This window comes from Lepisosteus oculatus, chromosome 5 (genome assembly GCF_040954835.1).
Source record: "Lepisosteus oculatus isolate fLepOcu1 chromosome 5, fLepOcu1.hap2, whole genome shotgun sequence".
NCBI lineage: Eukaryota > Metazoa > Chordata > Actinopteri > Semionotiformes > Lepisosteidae > Lepisosteus > Lepisosteus oculatus.
In genome coordinates this window covers 23,009,864-23,028,465 of record NC_090700.1, presented here as the reverse complement: position 1 = coordinate 23,028,465, position 18,602 = coordinate 23,009,864, and the positions used below count along the sequence as shown (strand labels likewise).

General features: G+C 42.7%; 1 protein-coding gene across 1 annotated transcript in view; it reads left to right on the top strand.

The window, feature by feature from the left end:
• Window positions 1-18,602, top strand: part of ilk (integrin-linked kinase) — a 38,649-nt gene that overhangs the window by 5,801 nt on the left and 14,246 nt on the right. The window contains exons 3-4 of the mRNA XM_069190218.1: window positions 10,419-10,584; window positions 11,653-11,748. Of these exons, the coding sequence (XP_069046319.1) occupies window positions 10,419-10,584; window positions 11,653-11,748 (262 nt within the window). The remainder of the gene's footprint in view (window positions 1-10,418; window positions 10,585-11,652; window positions 11,749-18,602) is intronic.

Sequence of the window (18,602 nt, the reverse complement as noted above, 5' to 3'; positions counted from 1 at the left end):
TTATTAGTTGAAAAATTAGAACTGGATTTTTTTTCTTTTCAGATATTTTTAATACATTGAATGTTTTTTCATTTTGCTGAACTTTATATCAAAGCTCTTGACAAGCAGACAAAATGTTTATTTGCTGATGCAAGTTCAGCGTACTTTGTAAAATTTGGATTTATCACACTACTTCTTCAGTAGCACAGTGCACTACAGCTTTTTGGGTTTAGATCAGCATATCCCATCCAGTGAACACTTTGATAAGGGAGATTATTAAAACTCTCGTTGCACCTATTCAAGGTTTTCCAAGCTACAACCTATTACATGGCCATTTCCATTACCTGCATATTTCAAGCTTGTTAGTTTATTTTGCGTACATTTGTAGAACCAGATGCATAGTTATTTTTCATTATCAGTATAGTCTGTACAAAATGTTTATGCTTATAAAACCTGAAGATGTAGAACCTTAAAACCTGTAGTACCTGAACTGAAGCAGTTGTAATTTGGTTTCTTGTGCAAAATGTTTATAACGTCATGTCATTTGCCATACTGCTTTATACCATCCAGTGTCATGGGAAACCGGAGTCTACCCAGAAAGCAATGTGCGCAAGGCAGGGTACAATCTGGACGGGGCGCCAGTCCATCACAGGGCCATTGCAAGCCAATCATACATGGTGACAATTTGGAGGCCATGGTAAAGGCAGAGGGGGGAAATTTGGCCCGGACACTGGGATTACTCCTTACTCTTATAGAGAAATGCCCGAGTATCTTTGATGACCACTGAGAGTCAGGACCTCGGTTTAACGTCTCATCCAAAAGACGGCACCCACTACAGTATAGTGTCCCCACCACTATACTAGGGCATTAGGACCCACACAGACCACAGGGTGGGCGCTGCCCACTGGTCCCACCAACACCATTTCCAGCAGCAACCATAGCTTCCCAGGAGGTCTTTCATCCAGGTACTGACCAGGCTTAACCCTGCTTAACTTCAGTGGGTAGCTAGCTGAGAGCTGCAGGGTGATATGGCTGATGGGTTATTTCTATAACATAAAATGGCAAGTTCATTGATTAAATTAATAAAAGAAAATTCATAATGTGTATTAGAATCGCAGAGATCTAGTTGTGAGGATCCCACTACCATATTGTGACAAAGCACTATAGCACTTGCTAAAGAAAGAATGGCAGTTAGAATGACATTGAAAGAGTGATAGAACAGCTTGATTATGGTTACTAGATGGGTAACTTTAACAAGTAAAAAGCAAAGCTTTTAATAGAAAGTCACTGCAGGCTTTTGAAAGATAATCCATTATAAATGGTGGTCCTCTGTATTCTGGGGGGCGCTTGTCTATTCTGGTTAAAAGGCTGTATTTAGTTGTTCTAGGTATAATAAGGGTTTATTACATGTTTGATTTGTTTAATTTGTATACCATAACTGTTGTTTTAATTGCACAGATATTCATGGCCTTAACCCTGTTTCCTAGCTCTTTGGATGCTGACTGTTGTACTGCATGTGCTTTTTTTTTTTGCTCTGTATAGGAAGTGGGCCTATTGTGGTGTTCTGGGAAAGAAAAGATGACAGTTGGGACGGAACTAGAGTTCTAAGTCAAGCAATGCTGAGTCAGTAGTTAATTCTAGACTAAAGCAGCCTGGGACTAAAAAAGAAAAAGTCAGACCTGCTCTTAACTCAGTGGCAGACAGCTTTGTTTGCTGTTTTGTTGTAGTCTATAGAGGCACACTTATTGCTGAGGGAGGTGACCCTGACCTTTTGAGCAGAAAAAAAATCCTTGGGTTTAATTGCCTTAATTAAAGCTGTCCTATTGGCCATTAAGAGGCTGATGGTCTGTAATCCACACATTTTCTAAACACCCGGAGATGAAAAACGTGGTAATTTATAAATTAGCTATGGCCAGTCCAACAAAGGTTTGTCTGCTTAAGACTCTAAATAACACTAGTTATAGCAGAATTGTGGATAGCACAGTGTAGTAGGTAAGACTTTGGACTGACAGGTTGCTGGTTCAAGTCTGCACTGCAGACATCCTTGTTGCATGCTTGAGTGAAGTATTTTATCCCAGTTTCTCCAGTCCACCTAGTTTTAAGAGTGGAGACCAGCGTTGTTGAGGGCATTTCCCGTGATGGACAGAATCCTCTATTATCTTCTTAACACTATAAGGGCAGCCTTGGCAGTATCAAGATTAAGCCTTGTGATGATTTTCTTACTTGAAGCCCATGGCGCCAGAGGGGCTTTGTACTGATCTCGTTGACAACTCTGCCAGCTTAGGAGATTCTGCCAAGCCCTCCACTGTGTGTTGAGATAGGGGAAAATCCCCCTGCGCCAGTGAGTGTCACCCCTTAGGAGCTTGTCCTCATAGTTTCATATTAAAGCCAAGATCTCCCTTACACTCTTCAGTGCCTTTTACTGAGCCATTCTGGCACATATACCCATCCCCCTGCCTAGTGGTAAAGCATTCTGTTTAAAAGAACTAGCTCAAAGATGGAAGAGATTCAAGACTTGCACATTTGGCATTTATAGTCTGGAGCTGAAGCCTGATCATTTATGACTCTCTGTAATGCATGATGGTACACATTGTATTTGAGAAATGAAGTGCAGCATTGACATTTCCTTTTCTTTACAAAGGTGTTATGTACTGGAATAGAAAGTGTTGAGATTAACCGTGTTTGAGAAGTGCACAGAACACTGTGCAATCTGATAAAATTAAAATCTTGAATTGCAAATTAAACAGCTCCCCATTTTGAGGAAATGTTTTGCTTTCAGATGTAAGAAATCGCTGGTGTTACTGTGGAGGGAATAGCAGTTTTCCTTTTTCAGTGACCAATGTTAAGTCTGAAAGTATGGCCAGTTTTCTAGCTTGGGATTTTAAAATTTTTGAATGTTGTGAATTTAATTAATATTGAACTGTGTGGCTCAGTGGTTTATAAATATGGTTATAATATGTTGGCATAGTTGCCTGAGTGTTTGCATTTTTATAATTTTTTGGTGTGAATAGAAATAGGAGGTGTCAGTATATCGTGCTTTCCAGAGTTCTTTGTTCATTCTGATCCCTTGCACATTTCAAGGGCCTCTGAAGCAGGGTCTTGCATTGAGGTCAGCAGGCCAGTGTGCCTACACTGCACTGTGTGCCGCCAGTGCATTAGCTGATTGCCTGTTGCCTCCCTGGGGAGAGTGGGAGAGGAAGAACTGCAATGACACATCAGTTCCCAGCTTTACTTACTGCAGTACATTGATTTTTTTCTGCCAGTGGTGTGATTATACTGGCTCACTGTGCCTCTCTGGTGAAGTGTTGTTGGGATTGTAAGAATGAGTGCAAGCAAGAAATGCAGTACAGGGCAGATTTGAACACTTCCATACATGGAATAACAAATGAGGCTCTAGGAAATTCTGTCCATACCACACCAAAAATGAACAAAGCAGGATTGAGGGAGGAGGGAGAGAGGAGGTTGCTGTATGGGTGGGGGCCAGAGTGTAGAAAGGTGGGGCCTTCTGGGGGTGGAGAGTGTAGAGCAAATACTTTCCACACTCACTTTTACCATTTCCTTTACCCTGCAATCCTCAGACAGCAGCTTGTTTCCTTTAACTCCTTTCCTGCAGTGAAGTTTAGAAGGAGGATGGTTGTTTAACACCATAAAAACGGAGAACCACAACACATCTCCCTCTGCACCCCATGACTTACACTCAAAGGATTTTCGGTTGGCACTGTAAGTCACAATGTAAACCGAGGTGTCCTTGCAGGAGCTAAAAATTAGATCGACTTGGAGTCATAAAATGCCATTATTTGCAGTCTATTTTATGAGATTCTGTTGCAATTTTGCAAGAATCTTACCCTGAGGAGTTTTAATTCTTTATAATTCCCCCTTCTCCTTTCAACGTATCCTCAGGATACAGCCTGTGTTAGTAAATTGTGTGTGGTCTCGCAGTCAGTCTTGCTGCCAGAGTCTGAGAGAAGTTGATAGAGTGTGACGAAAGTGGTAAAAGAAAATTATAGGCCAAAGAGAAATTCTGGAGTGTGAATGATAAAGCTTGTGTGAAAGAGGGACTCCATGTTTGGTGTGGTAGGTGTGCAGCAGTGACTGCTGTTTATATTTATCCTCCCAGCATGAGCATATGTCTGCAGAAAGGACAGGCCCTGCCCATGCACATAGGCACACCACACAACCCTCCCAGCTTTCCCTGTTCATGACACCATGGGATTCCTAAGAGGTTTTGTCCACTAAATAGAACAGATAACATGTTCTTTATTTTGTAGTAGTTTTTTCCTCTTTCCTTCCAAATGCTTTGTGCGGTAAGAAGACCGGTGAAGTAATGAGTATCGGATCCCCCCCAAATACAGACAATTTTTGCTATTGTGAATTCGGCAGAACAGCAGAACATATCATTGCCACTCAAGAATGGAAAGCAGATTTGTCTTTGGGCTTAGATTTTATGATAAACAGGGTGTTGCTTGTGCTACCAAATATCACAATATTAAGACTGTATAAAATGGGTGATTTTGTCACTGGCTAAATTCTGTAACATCTTTTTCTTTAAAGTGAGGCTTTTACAACATCTGCCCGCATTAGTTCTTGGTGTAAGGTATTCAGGTATTGACTTATGACTAATTTTGTATTTGTGCCCTTCTGAACAACGATGACAAATTACAGACTCAAGTAACTTCTCCTATTGGCTTATTTTAACATTCTAAAATCTAGTTTTTCTGAGAACTGAAAAGAAGTTCCATTAGTCTACTCTGATAAATCATGCCCTCTGTTCCTGGAGGTCGTTCATGACTCAGGCCTCTGTATGGTTTTTGCAAGGTGGATGTGTTGTACAGTCTTATGGCAGAAGGCAAGAATGAACTCCTGTAGCGCTCCCTGTCACACCATGGATGAATCAGTCTATTGCTGAACGTGCTCTTCATTTCTGCAAGCATGTCATAGAGGGGATAGGAGACGTTGTTCATGATGGCCTCTAGTTTGGACACCATTCTCCTCTCAGCCACTACCTCCAGGGGGTCCAGGCCAGACCCAATCACAGAGCTTGCTCTCCTGATGAGCTTGTTCAGCCTGTTAGAATCCACTGCTCTAATCCCAGAGCCCCAGCATACCACCGTGTAGAAAATGGCGCTCACCACCATCGACTGATAGAACATATGTAGCATCTTGCTACACACATTGAAGGACCTGAGCCTCCTCAAGAAGTGAAATCGGCTCTGGCCCTTCTTCTAAATGGCCTCGATGTTCTTGGACCATTCCAGTCTATCGTCAATGTGCACTCCCAGGTACTTGTACGAATCCACCATCTCCACGTCACTCCAATGGATGTAGACAGGAGTAGGTTGGACCCTCTTCCTCCTGAAGTCTATCACCAACTCCTTAGTCTTTGTTACATTCAGTTGCAGGTGGTTCTTCCCACACCACTCCACAAAGCTGCTGACTAGTCCTCTGTACTCTCCCTCCTGCCCATTCTTGATACATCCCACAATTGCAGAGTCATCTGAGAACTTCTGCAAGTGGCATGACTTTGAGTTGTATTTAATGTCCGAGGTATAGAAGGTGAAGAGGAAAGGAGAAAGACCCGTCCCCTGAGGAGCTCCTGTGTTACTTACTACCTGTTCAGACACACAGTTCTGAAGTCTCACAGACTGTGGTCTGCCTATCAGGTAGTCAGTGATCCACGAGATCATGGAGGCATTGACTTACATTTCCTCCAGCTTCCTCCTTAGAAGTAAGGGCTGGATGGTATTGAAGGCACTGGAGAAGTCGAAAAACATAATCCTTACGGTGTTGCCAGCCTTGTCCAGGTGTGAGTAGGCCCTTTGCAGCATGTAGATGATTGCATCCTCCACACCAACACTGGGCTGGTAGGCAAACTGTAGGGTGTCCAGTGATGAGCTAACCAGGGGTCAGGTGGGATAAGACCAGCCTCTCCAGTGTCTTCATGACGTAAGAAGTCAGTGCAACTGGTCTGTAGTCATTGAGGACAGAGGGGGGCCCTTTCTTTGGTACTGGGACCAGGCATGATGTCTTCCAGACCACAGGGACTTTCTCCAAACGCAGGCTCAGGTTGAACAGTCGCTGGAGCACTCAGCTCAGCTGATCAGCACAAGCCCTCAGAACTCTGGGACAGACGTCATCTAGTCCTGTGGCTTTACCCTGGTGCAGCCTCTTCACCTCCCTCTTCACCTGGTCAGCCTGGCCTGGGGAATGGTGCTCATAGCGCTGTCAGTGCTGCAGGTGTTAATGGCGGAGGTGTTGGAGAGTGGCAGCTGTGGGGATGGGGGGGTGAGTAGCTGTTGGGGGTTGTACCCGTAGGCGGCCATGATTGTGGGGGGATGGAGGAGGTGTTGGGCAGGTGTTTTCTCTGGTCGGGCACTTAACAAACTGGTGGAAAGTAGGTAAAGTGGTGGAAATAGAGACGTGGTTAAAGTCCCCTGAAATAGCTATAAAAGCGCTAGGGTGCTTTGTTTGTAGCCTGGCTGTGACTGTGTGTATGACGTCACACACTGCCTCTGCATTTGCCATGGGTGGAATGTAAACAACAACAAAGATGGCACATTTAAACTCCCGCGGCAGATAGTATGGACACAGTCCTATGGCACCCAGTTCAATGTCCGGGTTACAGACGCGCTCCTTAACATGAATATGTTCAGGACTACACCATCTGTTGTTGACGAGCACCACTTTCCTCTTGAAAGGATCGATGGTAACATTCGAGTCTGGAATAAGTTCCTGCAGCCACGTCTCGGTGAAACACATTATACTGCATTCTCTATACTCCCTCTGACTCCTCACCAATGCTCCCCTTTCGTCCATCTTGTTCACTAAGGACCTCACATTTCCCATAATGATCAAAGGAAGATAGGGTTTAAAAATCCTTCTCTACGCTTTTCGTGTCGCACCAGCCCTACAGCCTCGGCTTCTCCTCCTCAGCTCTTCCGGAACAGATGGCTTCTCTCCAGTGAGGAGAGCCGGACGCGTTAGCGCTATCAGCTGGTCATGCGTGTAGACAATGCCTCTGAAGCTATCGGCATTGCAACCCGATAGAAACCGATGTCCGAGTATCAGAAAAAAACAAGAAAAAGTATCTCAGCTTTCTAGTATCCATCATGTTGTGATCGCAAATCTAGTTGCTGGCAAGGGTATGAAGAAAAAACACTTACAAATTTGCATTAACTAACTGTAAGAAACAAAAAGACAACAAAAAGACACAGAGCTGCTGTAGCAGGCTGCCACTTACATGGCGCCATCAAATGTAGAGATGAAACTCAACTTTGAGGTTCTCTTTGATTTTGATAATGCACAGACATTATTTTAAAGTGTAGCATTGAAAAGACAGTAGATCAGGCGAGGACACTTCATGGAAGTCCTTTGAGAGTCCATTTATCTGTAGTCCCATTGCCAGTACTGGTTGTGTTATGTGCACCACCTCAGCAAAGGCCAACTTTGTGTGTCCTCTTAACCCTAAGATTTGCCTTTGGGAGATTATAGAAAACTGGAGCACTCAGAGGAAACTGTCATTAACTCCTCATAGACAGGCACCTAGGGCTTCAAAGCTGCACAGCTACATCATTAACCCCACCACTGAAATTAATTTAATTGGTCTGTAGAGTTGCAGATGTGTAGCACTGCCTGCATGAGATCTGGTATTCTACCTGGGCTCTTTGCTACTGCTAGCTCTCCAGGATTCATTAAATTTAAAGAGATTTCAATTAATTTCATTAATAAATTGGTGTAATGTATTGAGGCAAAGATAGTTTAAGCGAACTCTTGCTACACTATAGATGCACAAATTCACCACTAAGTAAACTATACCACAAAATTGGAGCTGTATGAGTTGTCCAGTGCTGCTTCATTCTAATATCCCTCTCTGCAGGAGGGCTCTGCACGATCCCTAAACTGCCCTAGAAGAGTGGGCTGACGACTCAGGCCAGACCCAGACGCTCTGATATACAGGGTGCTGACAGGGAACCTTCATCTGACCCCCCTCTCTTCTGCTCTCCTTCCTGAGCTGAACTAGCAGCTGACAGGGCTTGAAATAACTGCACAGCACTGTGTGGGGGTGGGAGACCTGGGGACTTGTATCTGTGTTGCTCACAGACAGACAAAGCATCCAGATGGAGCTGATGTTAGCTGGAGAAGCCTGATTTTATTAATCTGTCAGTTTTCAGGATAGATTTATTGATGTTTTAAAAGTTTAACCCTTGCATATTTTTGACAATTGACAACCCAGAGTATAATGCATGATCTGAAGTTAAGGAGTATACCTGTTTCCTGGATTGTTTTTTGGTTTTGTTTTATTTTCTTAGTGTATCCTCTTGATACCTTCATAGTTGTCAGATGTGTTAACATGGTTCAAACTGAAGGTTAACAGTTATCTATTTCTTTAATGGTGTTCCTGAGCTCTGAAATGGTATAGTAAAACTTAATTTCTTACACCCATTTCTGAATTGACAGGGGGATATCGGTTACATGTTGGATGTGTTCCCAACAGTGAAGCCTATTCAGCTAGAAGTACAGATGTATAATCCCCAGCTGAATTTGAATCACAACATACCAAGTATCATCCTGGCAATTGGGTTGAATATTATTTGTGACACTTTTAGAACTAGACTGCAGGATAAAGAGTTAGCTGGGAAGAGTTGTCAGCCCATATATGGCCAAATAAACAGAAGTCTTCCTTCTTTCCTGAATCACCTTTCTTCAACTAGAGATGGATAGATGGTTTTAGGAAACAGTCCTTTAACGATAAACTTCAAACTCCTGATCTGAGAGGAGCCGTTGATGCTCCCCTATAGTTTTTTTTGTCACTTTGAGTTTCTGTTCTCATTATTTACCTGCAAAGCATTGCAGAGGTAAAACTTTCCACATGGTGCTGTGATTACTGTATGTGCAGGTCTTGTAGAATAGTAGAGTGATTGTCATCCAGTGCTTGGAACCCCATCAGATTTTTCGGAGACTATTTCTTCAGGGTATTTCTTCAGGGTGAAGTAGATTGGCAAGACTGATGAATTAGAAAAGATATGCTGTGTCTGTCTACTTTTTGACTCACCAGTCTTACTCAATGGGTCTTACTCACCACATGAGTCAATGCTGACTTGTTACAATAGTAATTCTATGTATTAATTGTGGGCCTTCTGAACTGTTTGTGTAAAGGCAGTTCTATCTTAGAGGGATGCTGAGAACATAGTTCACTACTACAGTTTACATTGTAGAAATGGTAATTTCATATTTAAAAAGATTTTCAAGACTGGGTAGACAATGTTTAATGCAGATATGTGCAGGGTTATGCATTCAGGTAACAAAAATATAAACTATAAATACAAAATAGAAAACGCTGAGATAGAAGTGGCTGCTTATGTAGAAGGTTGGGAAGCTTTTTAAGGTTTTAAGGTTTAGAAATAATTTACATAATCTAGACAGTGTGGCCAAGCAAGAAAAAAAGCTCAACAAAAGCACACTGCTATGCTATCATTTAAATTATTGGGTATAATTGTGGTTATTAAGGTATAGGTAAAATGTCATTGCTCTGGAATCGATCCAGAGAAGAGCAACCAGATACCTTCTTGTACTAAAGGGAATGCCCTATACCGAGAGGCTAAATGTTTTTCATCTTAAACTAAAAGACTAAGAAGGGACCTCTAGTCTACAAAAGTATAGTCTTCAAAATCCACAAAGCAAGCTGCCAAGTTGACCCAATGGCCTTCTTCACAATAAACAGTCAGACAAGGACCAAGGGTACAAGTGGACATAGTATATAGAACTTCCACAGAACAGGAGACTTCTTTATGCAAAGCAGGGTTTCCCACCATTTTATACAGTACTGGTGGACTACCTGGCCGAAAGTTGGTGCAATCTAGCCAAACAAATGTGCATGAATCCATATTGAAATTTCTAGTCACTTTGCAAGCTAGTTCAGCAATCTAGTTACCACCCGGCCTTAGCTTTTTTCTGCTGGAAGTCCTGCAAGAGGTTGTGGGAGTGCAGAACAAGTTATTGAGCTATCATTTCAAAACTGTTACCTTGGATTCTTTTAAGAAATGGCTGAAGGAGACCTATCATATCATACCTACCAAATAAGCCAGCTGCATCAAAAGTCATTCCTCCCTTGTAACTGTTCTTATATGAAGAGACATTCCCATGTGTCAAGACCCATTCATCTTCTGAGATGCTGTGAGATCCTTATGTTTGACTGGGAGAGTTTGCTTGTTTTGGTTCAGGTTTCCAGTCAAGTTGCTGACTTTGACAGTTTGCGTCACCTGCAATCCCAGACACAGCTGGCAAGGCCTTTAACATTATGTACAGACCAGTTACAAGTGACAACTTACAGGTATCCTGTGTTCTGAAGTGATTGGTGTAAATTATAACTTAATATCGTTACCATTACCATCCCCATGCTGCCTTGCTCTCTATGTGCAGTAACAGTCTCTCCCCCGTTTCAGAGATGACCATGGTTTCAGTCCTCTGCACTGGGCCTGCCGGGAGGGCCGTTCCAATGTGGTGGACATGCTGATCATGCGAGGGGCGCGGATCAACGTCATGAACCGAGGCGATGACACACCTCTACACCTGGCAGCTAGCCATGGTCATCGTGACATTGTTGGCAAGGTAAATAACATCAAATTATTGTTTATGCAATGCTGCTAAAAAGAGTGGAAGATCCAAGATAGACTTTCATACTGGTGGGTTACACTTGTACCATTCCAGATTGACATGTATTACAATTGGCGACATTCAGTTGCCAGTGTGTCATCAGTACTATACAGGCATTAAAGAAACAAGTGAAGGCTTATTCCATTCTGAAAACAGAAGAAAGGAACCACAATGTTTCGGCTGTGGAGCCTTCTTCGGGAGCTTTCTTCACACCCGAAGCAGCCTGCGCATGCTGATGCAGCTACCTACTTGAACTATAGAGGCATTACCTTGCAGTTTGTAGATCACGACTTCCTATAGTAAAAAGTGTAGTAGTCCTAGAAGATCTGAGTGCTCAGTGGTTAAACAACCATACAACTACAGACATTTCAGTGTAGTTCCCCTTTCAGTTCTTGGTTTGGAAAATCTCCTTAATTGTTTTCAGCAAAAAACAAGTGTCAAGCAAACCGTCTAATTAGGCTGCTGGGAACTGAGGTGCAACCTCTAGTGTCAGTACTGACATCTGTTTTATGGGAAGATAGAATTGCAGGCAGAATATACAGCATGTGTATTAAACAGCAGAATTCAGCTGCAGTAGTTATAACATTTGTATGCTATTAGGCTACACAACAGCACAGTTTGTTTACAGTTAGTACTAGTTATAATATTAAGTTAATCATCCAGTGCTAGAAAGGTTCTTATTCCCGGTGTTATAGCACACCTTGGAAAGTGCATTAGTCCAACACAGCACATGGGCAGGAGCGATTTAGAGTCACCAATCAAAACGCAGCCAGCATATGTGGAGCAAACTCAACATAGAAGGGACTCCAGTCCAGAACTGACCCAAGGACCCAAGAGCAGCGAGATAGCACTAAATACCCACCATTATTTAATTAATACAACAACATATCAAAAAGTGAATGAGCAGTAAAATATCCATAGTGTATAGAGGGTGGGTGAAGTGAGTTAATGCAGCATCAATGTGGAAGTGACTATATATGAGGTATGGTGGCTGTGTGAGTGACAGCTCTTTTTCTGTTCCAGCTAATCCAATGCAAGGCTGACACCAATGCTGCCAATGAGCATGGCAACACTCCTCTGCATTACGCCTGCTTCTGGGGTCAGGACCTTGTTGCTGAGGTCAGTCCACCCTCCACATGCTAATCTCCACTTCTGTCCTATGTTTTATGTGGACTGGGGCTGTGTTGCTTTGACAAGAGAAGCAGTTTGCATGTTTTATACCCAAAGTTGCCGTTATACTTTTTGATGAATAATGTAATCAATGATGATTAAATGCAACCTGTTTTTTTTTCTACAAATATGCAGCAGGCATAATGCAAACAATGGTAGTTTAGCACTTTTTTTTTGCATTAGAAAGGCAGCCTTAAGAATTGTATTGGGAATGTCCAGCAGGATTGACACAGAGTGCAACAATTACAGACTGCAGCAACCCTTACAACTCCCCTCTCTTAACCCTGTGTTTTAGCAAGAGGGTTGTGTTTATACTGTCAAGTAGAAATAAATGTTTTATCCTTAATTTTGCTTCTTCAACAAAAGCCATCATGTTTGTGTTAAAGATAGAATAAAGAACCTATAATCCAAAATCCCTCCTTATCTAGTGACATATACAGATGCAGCGATTCAAAACAAGCAGGCGATACCGCATTATTTTGCGGTGCGCTTGACGCAGCCTACCGCGAGTTACCGTAAATTCTCGTATAGTACCTAATAATACCACGTGGTACCACAAGTAAAATAGTAGTATCCGGAATTTCCGCAAGGTGGAGCTAATAAAGCTCAACCTCTCATGTTTGAGCTGTCGCCATCAAAGTCTTTAACGAAGATATTACTAATAGTATTAATAATGAATGACCTTGGACAAGCTGTAAACTCAAAGTATTGCCCTGGTCCACATTCTTTTTTTCATTGACCGTCTTTGTAAAAGTAACAACCACAGCATATCGCAAACACGCATTTGTTTCCAATCATGCAAAGTACAGTAATTTTTGAGAATCTGCGATTCACCGTGCCTTTCACATGCTCATAAAAGAGATTGATTTAGGAACATACACATATTACCGTATCCAAACTGTACTGTATACAGTATGTATATGTATATTTAATGTATTTACTGTGCCCGTTTAAGTATTGAATATTTATATGGAATTTTACCACTGACGGGAAATATTAGTAGCTGAGCATAAAAAGAATAGGAGTATACTATAACGCGTGTGAAGGCCATAAACAATATTAATTTGGGAACATAAACATACAGTATATGGCTGGTCTCGGTACTTAAAAGAAACAATACACGTCAGTATTCCATTTCTCCCTAAACACTTTAAGCATCGAAGTCTTTAACTAACGTGATACCGGAGTCAACAGGCATACTTTTAGAATTTGATTAAAAGGGAATATAATATGGAATCGCGTATCTAAAGAAATTAATAACGATATAATTATATTCATGTACCGCAACATTAGAATAGTACACGCTGTACAATGTCTGTTGATACTGTTTCTGTAGTGCTTTTTCAACACTCATCATGCGATCTTGCCAGTGGCGCTGTGGGCTAGGTTCTCAACTTATACATCACATGTTGGGTGTTCGAATCCAGCCGGAGCCATGACTTTTTTTTTAACAAACATTTCTTTGAAAAAATAAAATAGGGTTAGTGTTAGGGTTACTGTCAAACTTTAAATCAACAATTGATTTAAGGACGATCTGTCAAAGTGCAATGAAATACAATATTGTTGTTGTTATTGTTGTTTTTATCCTGTAAAGCGTTTTGAGAAGCCACCTTTAAAGGCGCTATATAAAAGCGCTGATTCTCATGGAATGTGTTTTCTTTCTTTTTTTCCAACATGGAATAAACCTATTAATTTGGGTGTCTCTCTAAATTGCATTTTGAGTGCAGTTTTTGACTTTTTTTTAATTACAACCCATAAATAAAGCTGATACTGTTTAGACTTTAAATTATTTTAAACTGTATTACAGGAGCTCAATGCACAATGCAATGTAAATCACTATCTTTGTCTTCTGCGTAACAATGTTCACCTCTCTGTCCAGCAAATTGTCCGACCAAACCAGAAAAAAAAAGAATCAAGAATAACGGACACAGCGCGAGCCTGCATTCTCTCCTCAACCGTCCACACCAGACTTTTCCCTGGGTCAGAGATTAAATAAAACTTCACTCGGACCAAACAAATGTATATTTCTAAATATCCCTACATGATCTAATTTAAGTCATTTTAATAACAATGAATAATCACCTATGCGTTACAGTACAAACATTTATATTGATTTAAATTGCGTTTTGATTTAGATCCCAAACGCGTGTTTAAATATATGTGTTTTTTGATTCACAATCAGACAAATGCAACATAAATTGATATCTTTGTCTTCTTAGTATCTTAATATACTTTCAGCATAGCTTTCTCCCTGTTTAAATTTATTTTTCTTGGAATCTTGGGATCAAACGTGGAAAGATTAGATTGTAATCGTTTTTATTTTTTAAATACATTTTTGAAAAAGTGTAATCTATACTAAAAAGCTGTACACCACCTGCTATAAAAATACATATTGTAATACTTTCGGATTCGGATAGGACGGACACAAGAACTCAGACTTGCGGAGTTAAAGTAAGTTAAAGCCTTGATTTTTCTTCTCCTTTACCACCTGCCAGCCCGGCTCACCCGCAGGGAACTATTTACAAGGAAAACGGATACCTCCCCAGACTGTACGCCCGCTTCACTGTGGGACAGCTGCACTGGTCAGTGCCTTCCTAAACGCCGCCCTGACCACTTTCACTCCTGTCCTGCCCCTCCCCGCGCACCCCAGCCGGGCGCCCTTCGGCCTCTGCCTCAGGCGAATGTGCTGCAATATGTTTTAGATATTTAGACCGGCGCGGCACCGAGAGATTACAGATTATCGTCTTTAATTTAGTTACGTTATACATCTTAGAAACGTTTCATTGATACAAACACCACAAAACTATTTTCGATTGTATTTCTGAATGTTATGTTACACTTACAGTAGTTCACTGTTTTAAATACATCTAATTAAGAAAGTTAGGTGTTTGCTAAATTCAATATTATTGATTACTAATAGTTTATGCTCTGTAATAAGTTGTTGCACTTTCCCCCACATCTTGTAAAAATATATTTTCATTTTTCAATTATACATTAAATCTGAATCATATAATAATAATAAAAATAATAATAATAATTGCTTACACTTATATTGCGCTTTTCTGGGCATTCCACTCAAAGCGCTATACAGGTAATGGGGACTCCCCTCCACCACCACCAATGTGCAACATCCACCCTTTTAACTATATAATAACTATTTAACTATATAATAAGTTAAAAACAAAACCAAAGACAAAACAAGGTAAAATATAATTCAAAATATTTTGCTAACAATGTTAACTGTTTATAAATAATAAAATGTATTAACTAAGGAGAAGAATGGCTCAGTTGTTAGTATGCTTTTTGTTTTGTTTCTTTTTCATAAATACAACAGTAGTACCTGATGTCTCAGTGGCTTTCAGAATTAAATTATGCATGCAAACCTGTAAACTGGCCTGTGATACTGGCCATGTAATACCCTGCTTTGTGGAATAATAGTGTATTTTAAAGGATAGAGAAAGCACAGAAAACAGGAAGTTAGATTGATCAGACTAGTATGAAAAGCCATCCAAAGAGCGAAGGGTAAGCAAATACAGCAGGCTTCATCTGAAATACGTGATTATAGCTTACAACTGGCAACCCACTGAAGCTTAGCAGGTGTGAGCCTAGTCAGTACCTGGATGGGAGACCTCCTGGGAAAAACTAAGGTTGCTGCTGGAAGAGGTGTTAGTGGGGCCAGCAGGAGGCGCTCACCCTGCGGCTCATGTGGGTCCTAATGCCCCAGTGTAGTGACGGGGACACTATACTGTAAACAGGCGCCGTCTTTCGGATGAGACGTAAAACCGAGGTCCTGACTCTCTGTGGTCATTAAAAATCCCAGGGCGTTTCTCTAAAAGAGTAGGGGTGTACCCCGGTGTCCTGGCCAAATTTCCCATCAGCCTTTATCAATCATGGCCTCCTAACAATCCCCCTCTATGAATTGGCTTAATTTCTCTGCTCTCCTCCCCACTGATAGCTGATGTGTGGTGAGCGTTCTGGCGCGCTATGGCTGCCGTCGCATCATCCAGGTGGATGCTGCACATTGGTGGTGGTGGAGGGGAGTCCCCATTACTTGTAAAGCGCTTTGAGTGGAGTGTCCAGAAAAGCGCTATATAAGTGTAAGCAATTATTATATTATAGCGCATATTACAAGGTATTATTGCCATTTTGAATTTTACATTCAATTATAAATATTTCTTCGTGGCCTGTTCTTCAGGAATACACTGCACGGGCGAAACGATCTTAGAAATCTACCGCCAGGCCTGTGAAAAAGAAAGCGGTAAGACGGTAAAACGCAAGCCTTCTTCAGGTGTGAGGGTCTTCTGCTCAGAATTAAACGCTGAAATGTAATGTAGGCTCTGAATGGGTCCAATTCTGATTTGGGCTTGATTTAAGGTCGCTGCCTTTCATCTAAAATTCTGCTTGAATCGTTCTAAACTAAAATTTAGACTCGAGAAGAGGCTCTGGTGAAATTTCTCTTTTTTTCTTGGAAAAACATCTTACCCGCTGCAATCCGGGCACAGAAGGATTAAAAGAAGCCAGACAGGCAAGGGGAAGAGTGAGTTCTAAATAAAGAGGTATCCAGGTAACAGTGAAGGTAACGGCCGCAGACGTGGCCTAGTTAGCCCGCCAGGGTTACCCTACTCTCCCGGAGGAGGCCCACTGGGAGATAGCGCTCCAGGCGTTCCTCTGGGCCCTTGCGCCCACTGAGGTTCAGCGCCACATGATGCTGGCCGCGCCGGTCCTCTTGGAGAAGGCCCTGGCTCTGGCTGAGCAGGCTGATGCCATATTCGAGGAGACCAGTGGGCAACAACGGAGGGGTGCACGGGTAATCAGATGGTGAGGAAAAGACGGCCAGCGCGGCGATGCTGGGGGAGCGATGACGGCGGGTCATCTGCCACTGCTGTGGGGAGAGGGGGCACATCGCACGGGAGTGCTGGGTGCTGGAGCCCCGGAAACTCCGGAGGCCGTCGGGAAACAGGAGCGGGGCGGCCTAAAGGGGGGAAGGCCACCCTTGAGTGACGGTACCCCCACTCCGGAAAGCCAGAAGGAGCGCTTCACCCTGCCTGTTGGCCACAGCCGGGGCTTATTTCTTCCTTGCTTCATCGAGGGCAGACCCTGCCAGGCCCTCGTCGACACCGGTTCAACCATCACCCTGCCAGGCCTGGTGTCCTGCTGGGCACCAAGGCAGCCGGACCCCCAGGCCGCTCACCGTGCACTTTGGGGCTGCGAGGGTGAAACACCCCTTCTACAGTACCTTGCCCCAGTCCGTGAGGACTGTATCCTGGGGTTGGACTGGTTGCAGCAGGTGGGTGGTTGCCTTGACTTGGGCCGGCGAGAGTTGGTGGGGTGGGGGGAATGAATCAGTCTCGCGGTGGGTGGGGCAAGAGGTGTGTGGGTTGACTTGAGCGGGAAGCGGAGGTGGCAGTGGCGGGCGTCGCTTTGGCTTGTCGGAGCTGCGGGTGTCAGAGGAAGCGTGCCAGAGCTGACTGCCAGTACGGTGAGATAAGCTTGCCCCTACCCAAAGTCTATAAGGCTCTCTGTGCCTTGGAGGTGAGGGACGGGGTGCTGCGCCGGAGGTGGCAGGTGCCCTCCAGCGGTGAGGTCACTGCTTGGCAGCCTCTGGCTGGCCGTGCAATGCTTGGAGAACTGCCCCACGGACGACCACGACACCACAAACTGCTCCCTGACCTTGCCGCTGGAGGGCACCCGCCACCCCCGGCGCAGCACCCTGTCAATCACGCCCAGGTCAAGGCAACCACCCACTTGCTGCAACCAGTCCAATCCCAGGATACAGTCCTTACGGACTGGGGCAAGGTAGAAGGGGTGTTTAACCCTGGCAGCTCCAAAGTGCACGGTGAGCGCCCTGGGGATCTGGCTGCTTCGGTGCCCGGCAGGACACCAGGCCTGGCAGGGTGATGGTCGAACCGGTGTCGACGAGGGCCTGGCAGGGTCTGCCCTCGGTGAGGCAGGGAAGGAATAAGCCAACTCTTCCCACAACAGGCGGGGTGAAGCACTCCTTCTAGCTTAGAATAGCAATATTATGGACAATCAATTGACAATACATATAGAAAAGCACATATTAAATTTGGGGAATTTGGTTTCAAAAGTCCTCATATCAACGATGCCTATACTGTTTTCCTCTACATTATGCTAATCTATTCTCTGTGCTCTCTCGCTCGCCCTTCCCAACCCCCCATCCTCAATTAAATTCAATTCAAGGTGCTTTATTAGCATGACAGACAAACTGTTTTTACATCTACTGTATTGCTTTGAGATGCCACTTTTAAAGGGGATATATAAAATAAAGTTTTTTATTATTGTTATAGAGAAACATGATCAGATTTTCCCTGGTTCAGAAAATAATATCTAAAGTATACTAGTTTGTCACTCTTCTCATTCCCTCTTTGCTAAATGGCTTTTCATACTAATCTGATCAATCTAACTGCCTGTTTTCTGTGCTTTCTCTATCCTTTAAAATACCCTGCATTGTGGAATAATAGTTTATTACATGGCCAGTATCACAGGCCAGTTCACATGTTTGCATGCATAATTTAATTTTGAAAGCCACTGAGACATCAGGTACTACTTTTGTATTTATGAAAAAGAAACAAAACAAAAAGCATACTAAGAACTGTGCCATCCTACTCCTTAGTTTATACATTTTATTATTTATAAACAGTTAACATTGTTAGCAAAATATTTTGAATTATATTTTACCCTGTTTTTTCTTTGGTTTTGTATTAACTTATTATATGATAGTCAGATTTAATGTATATTTGAACAATGAAAATTTATATTTATATTGATGCAGGGGAAATTGC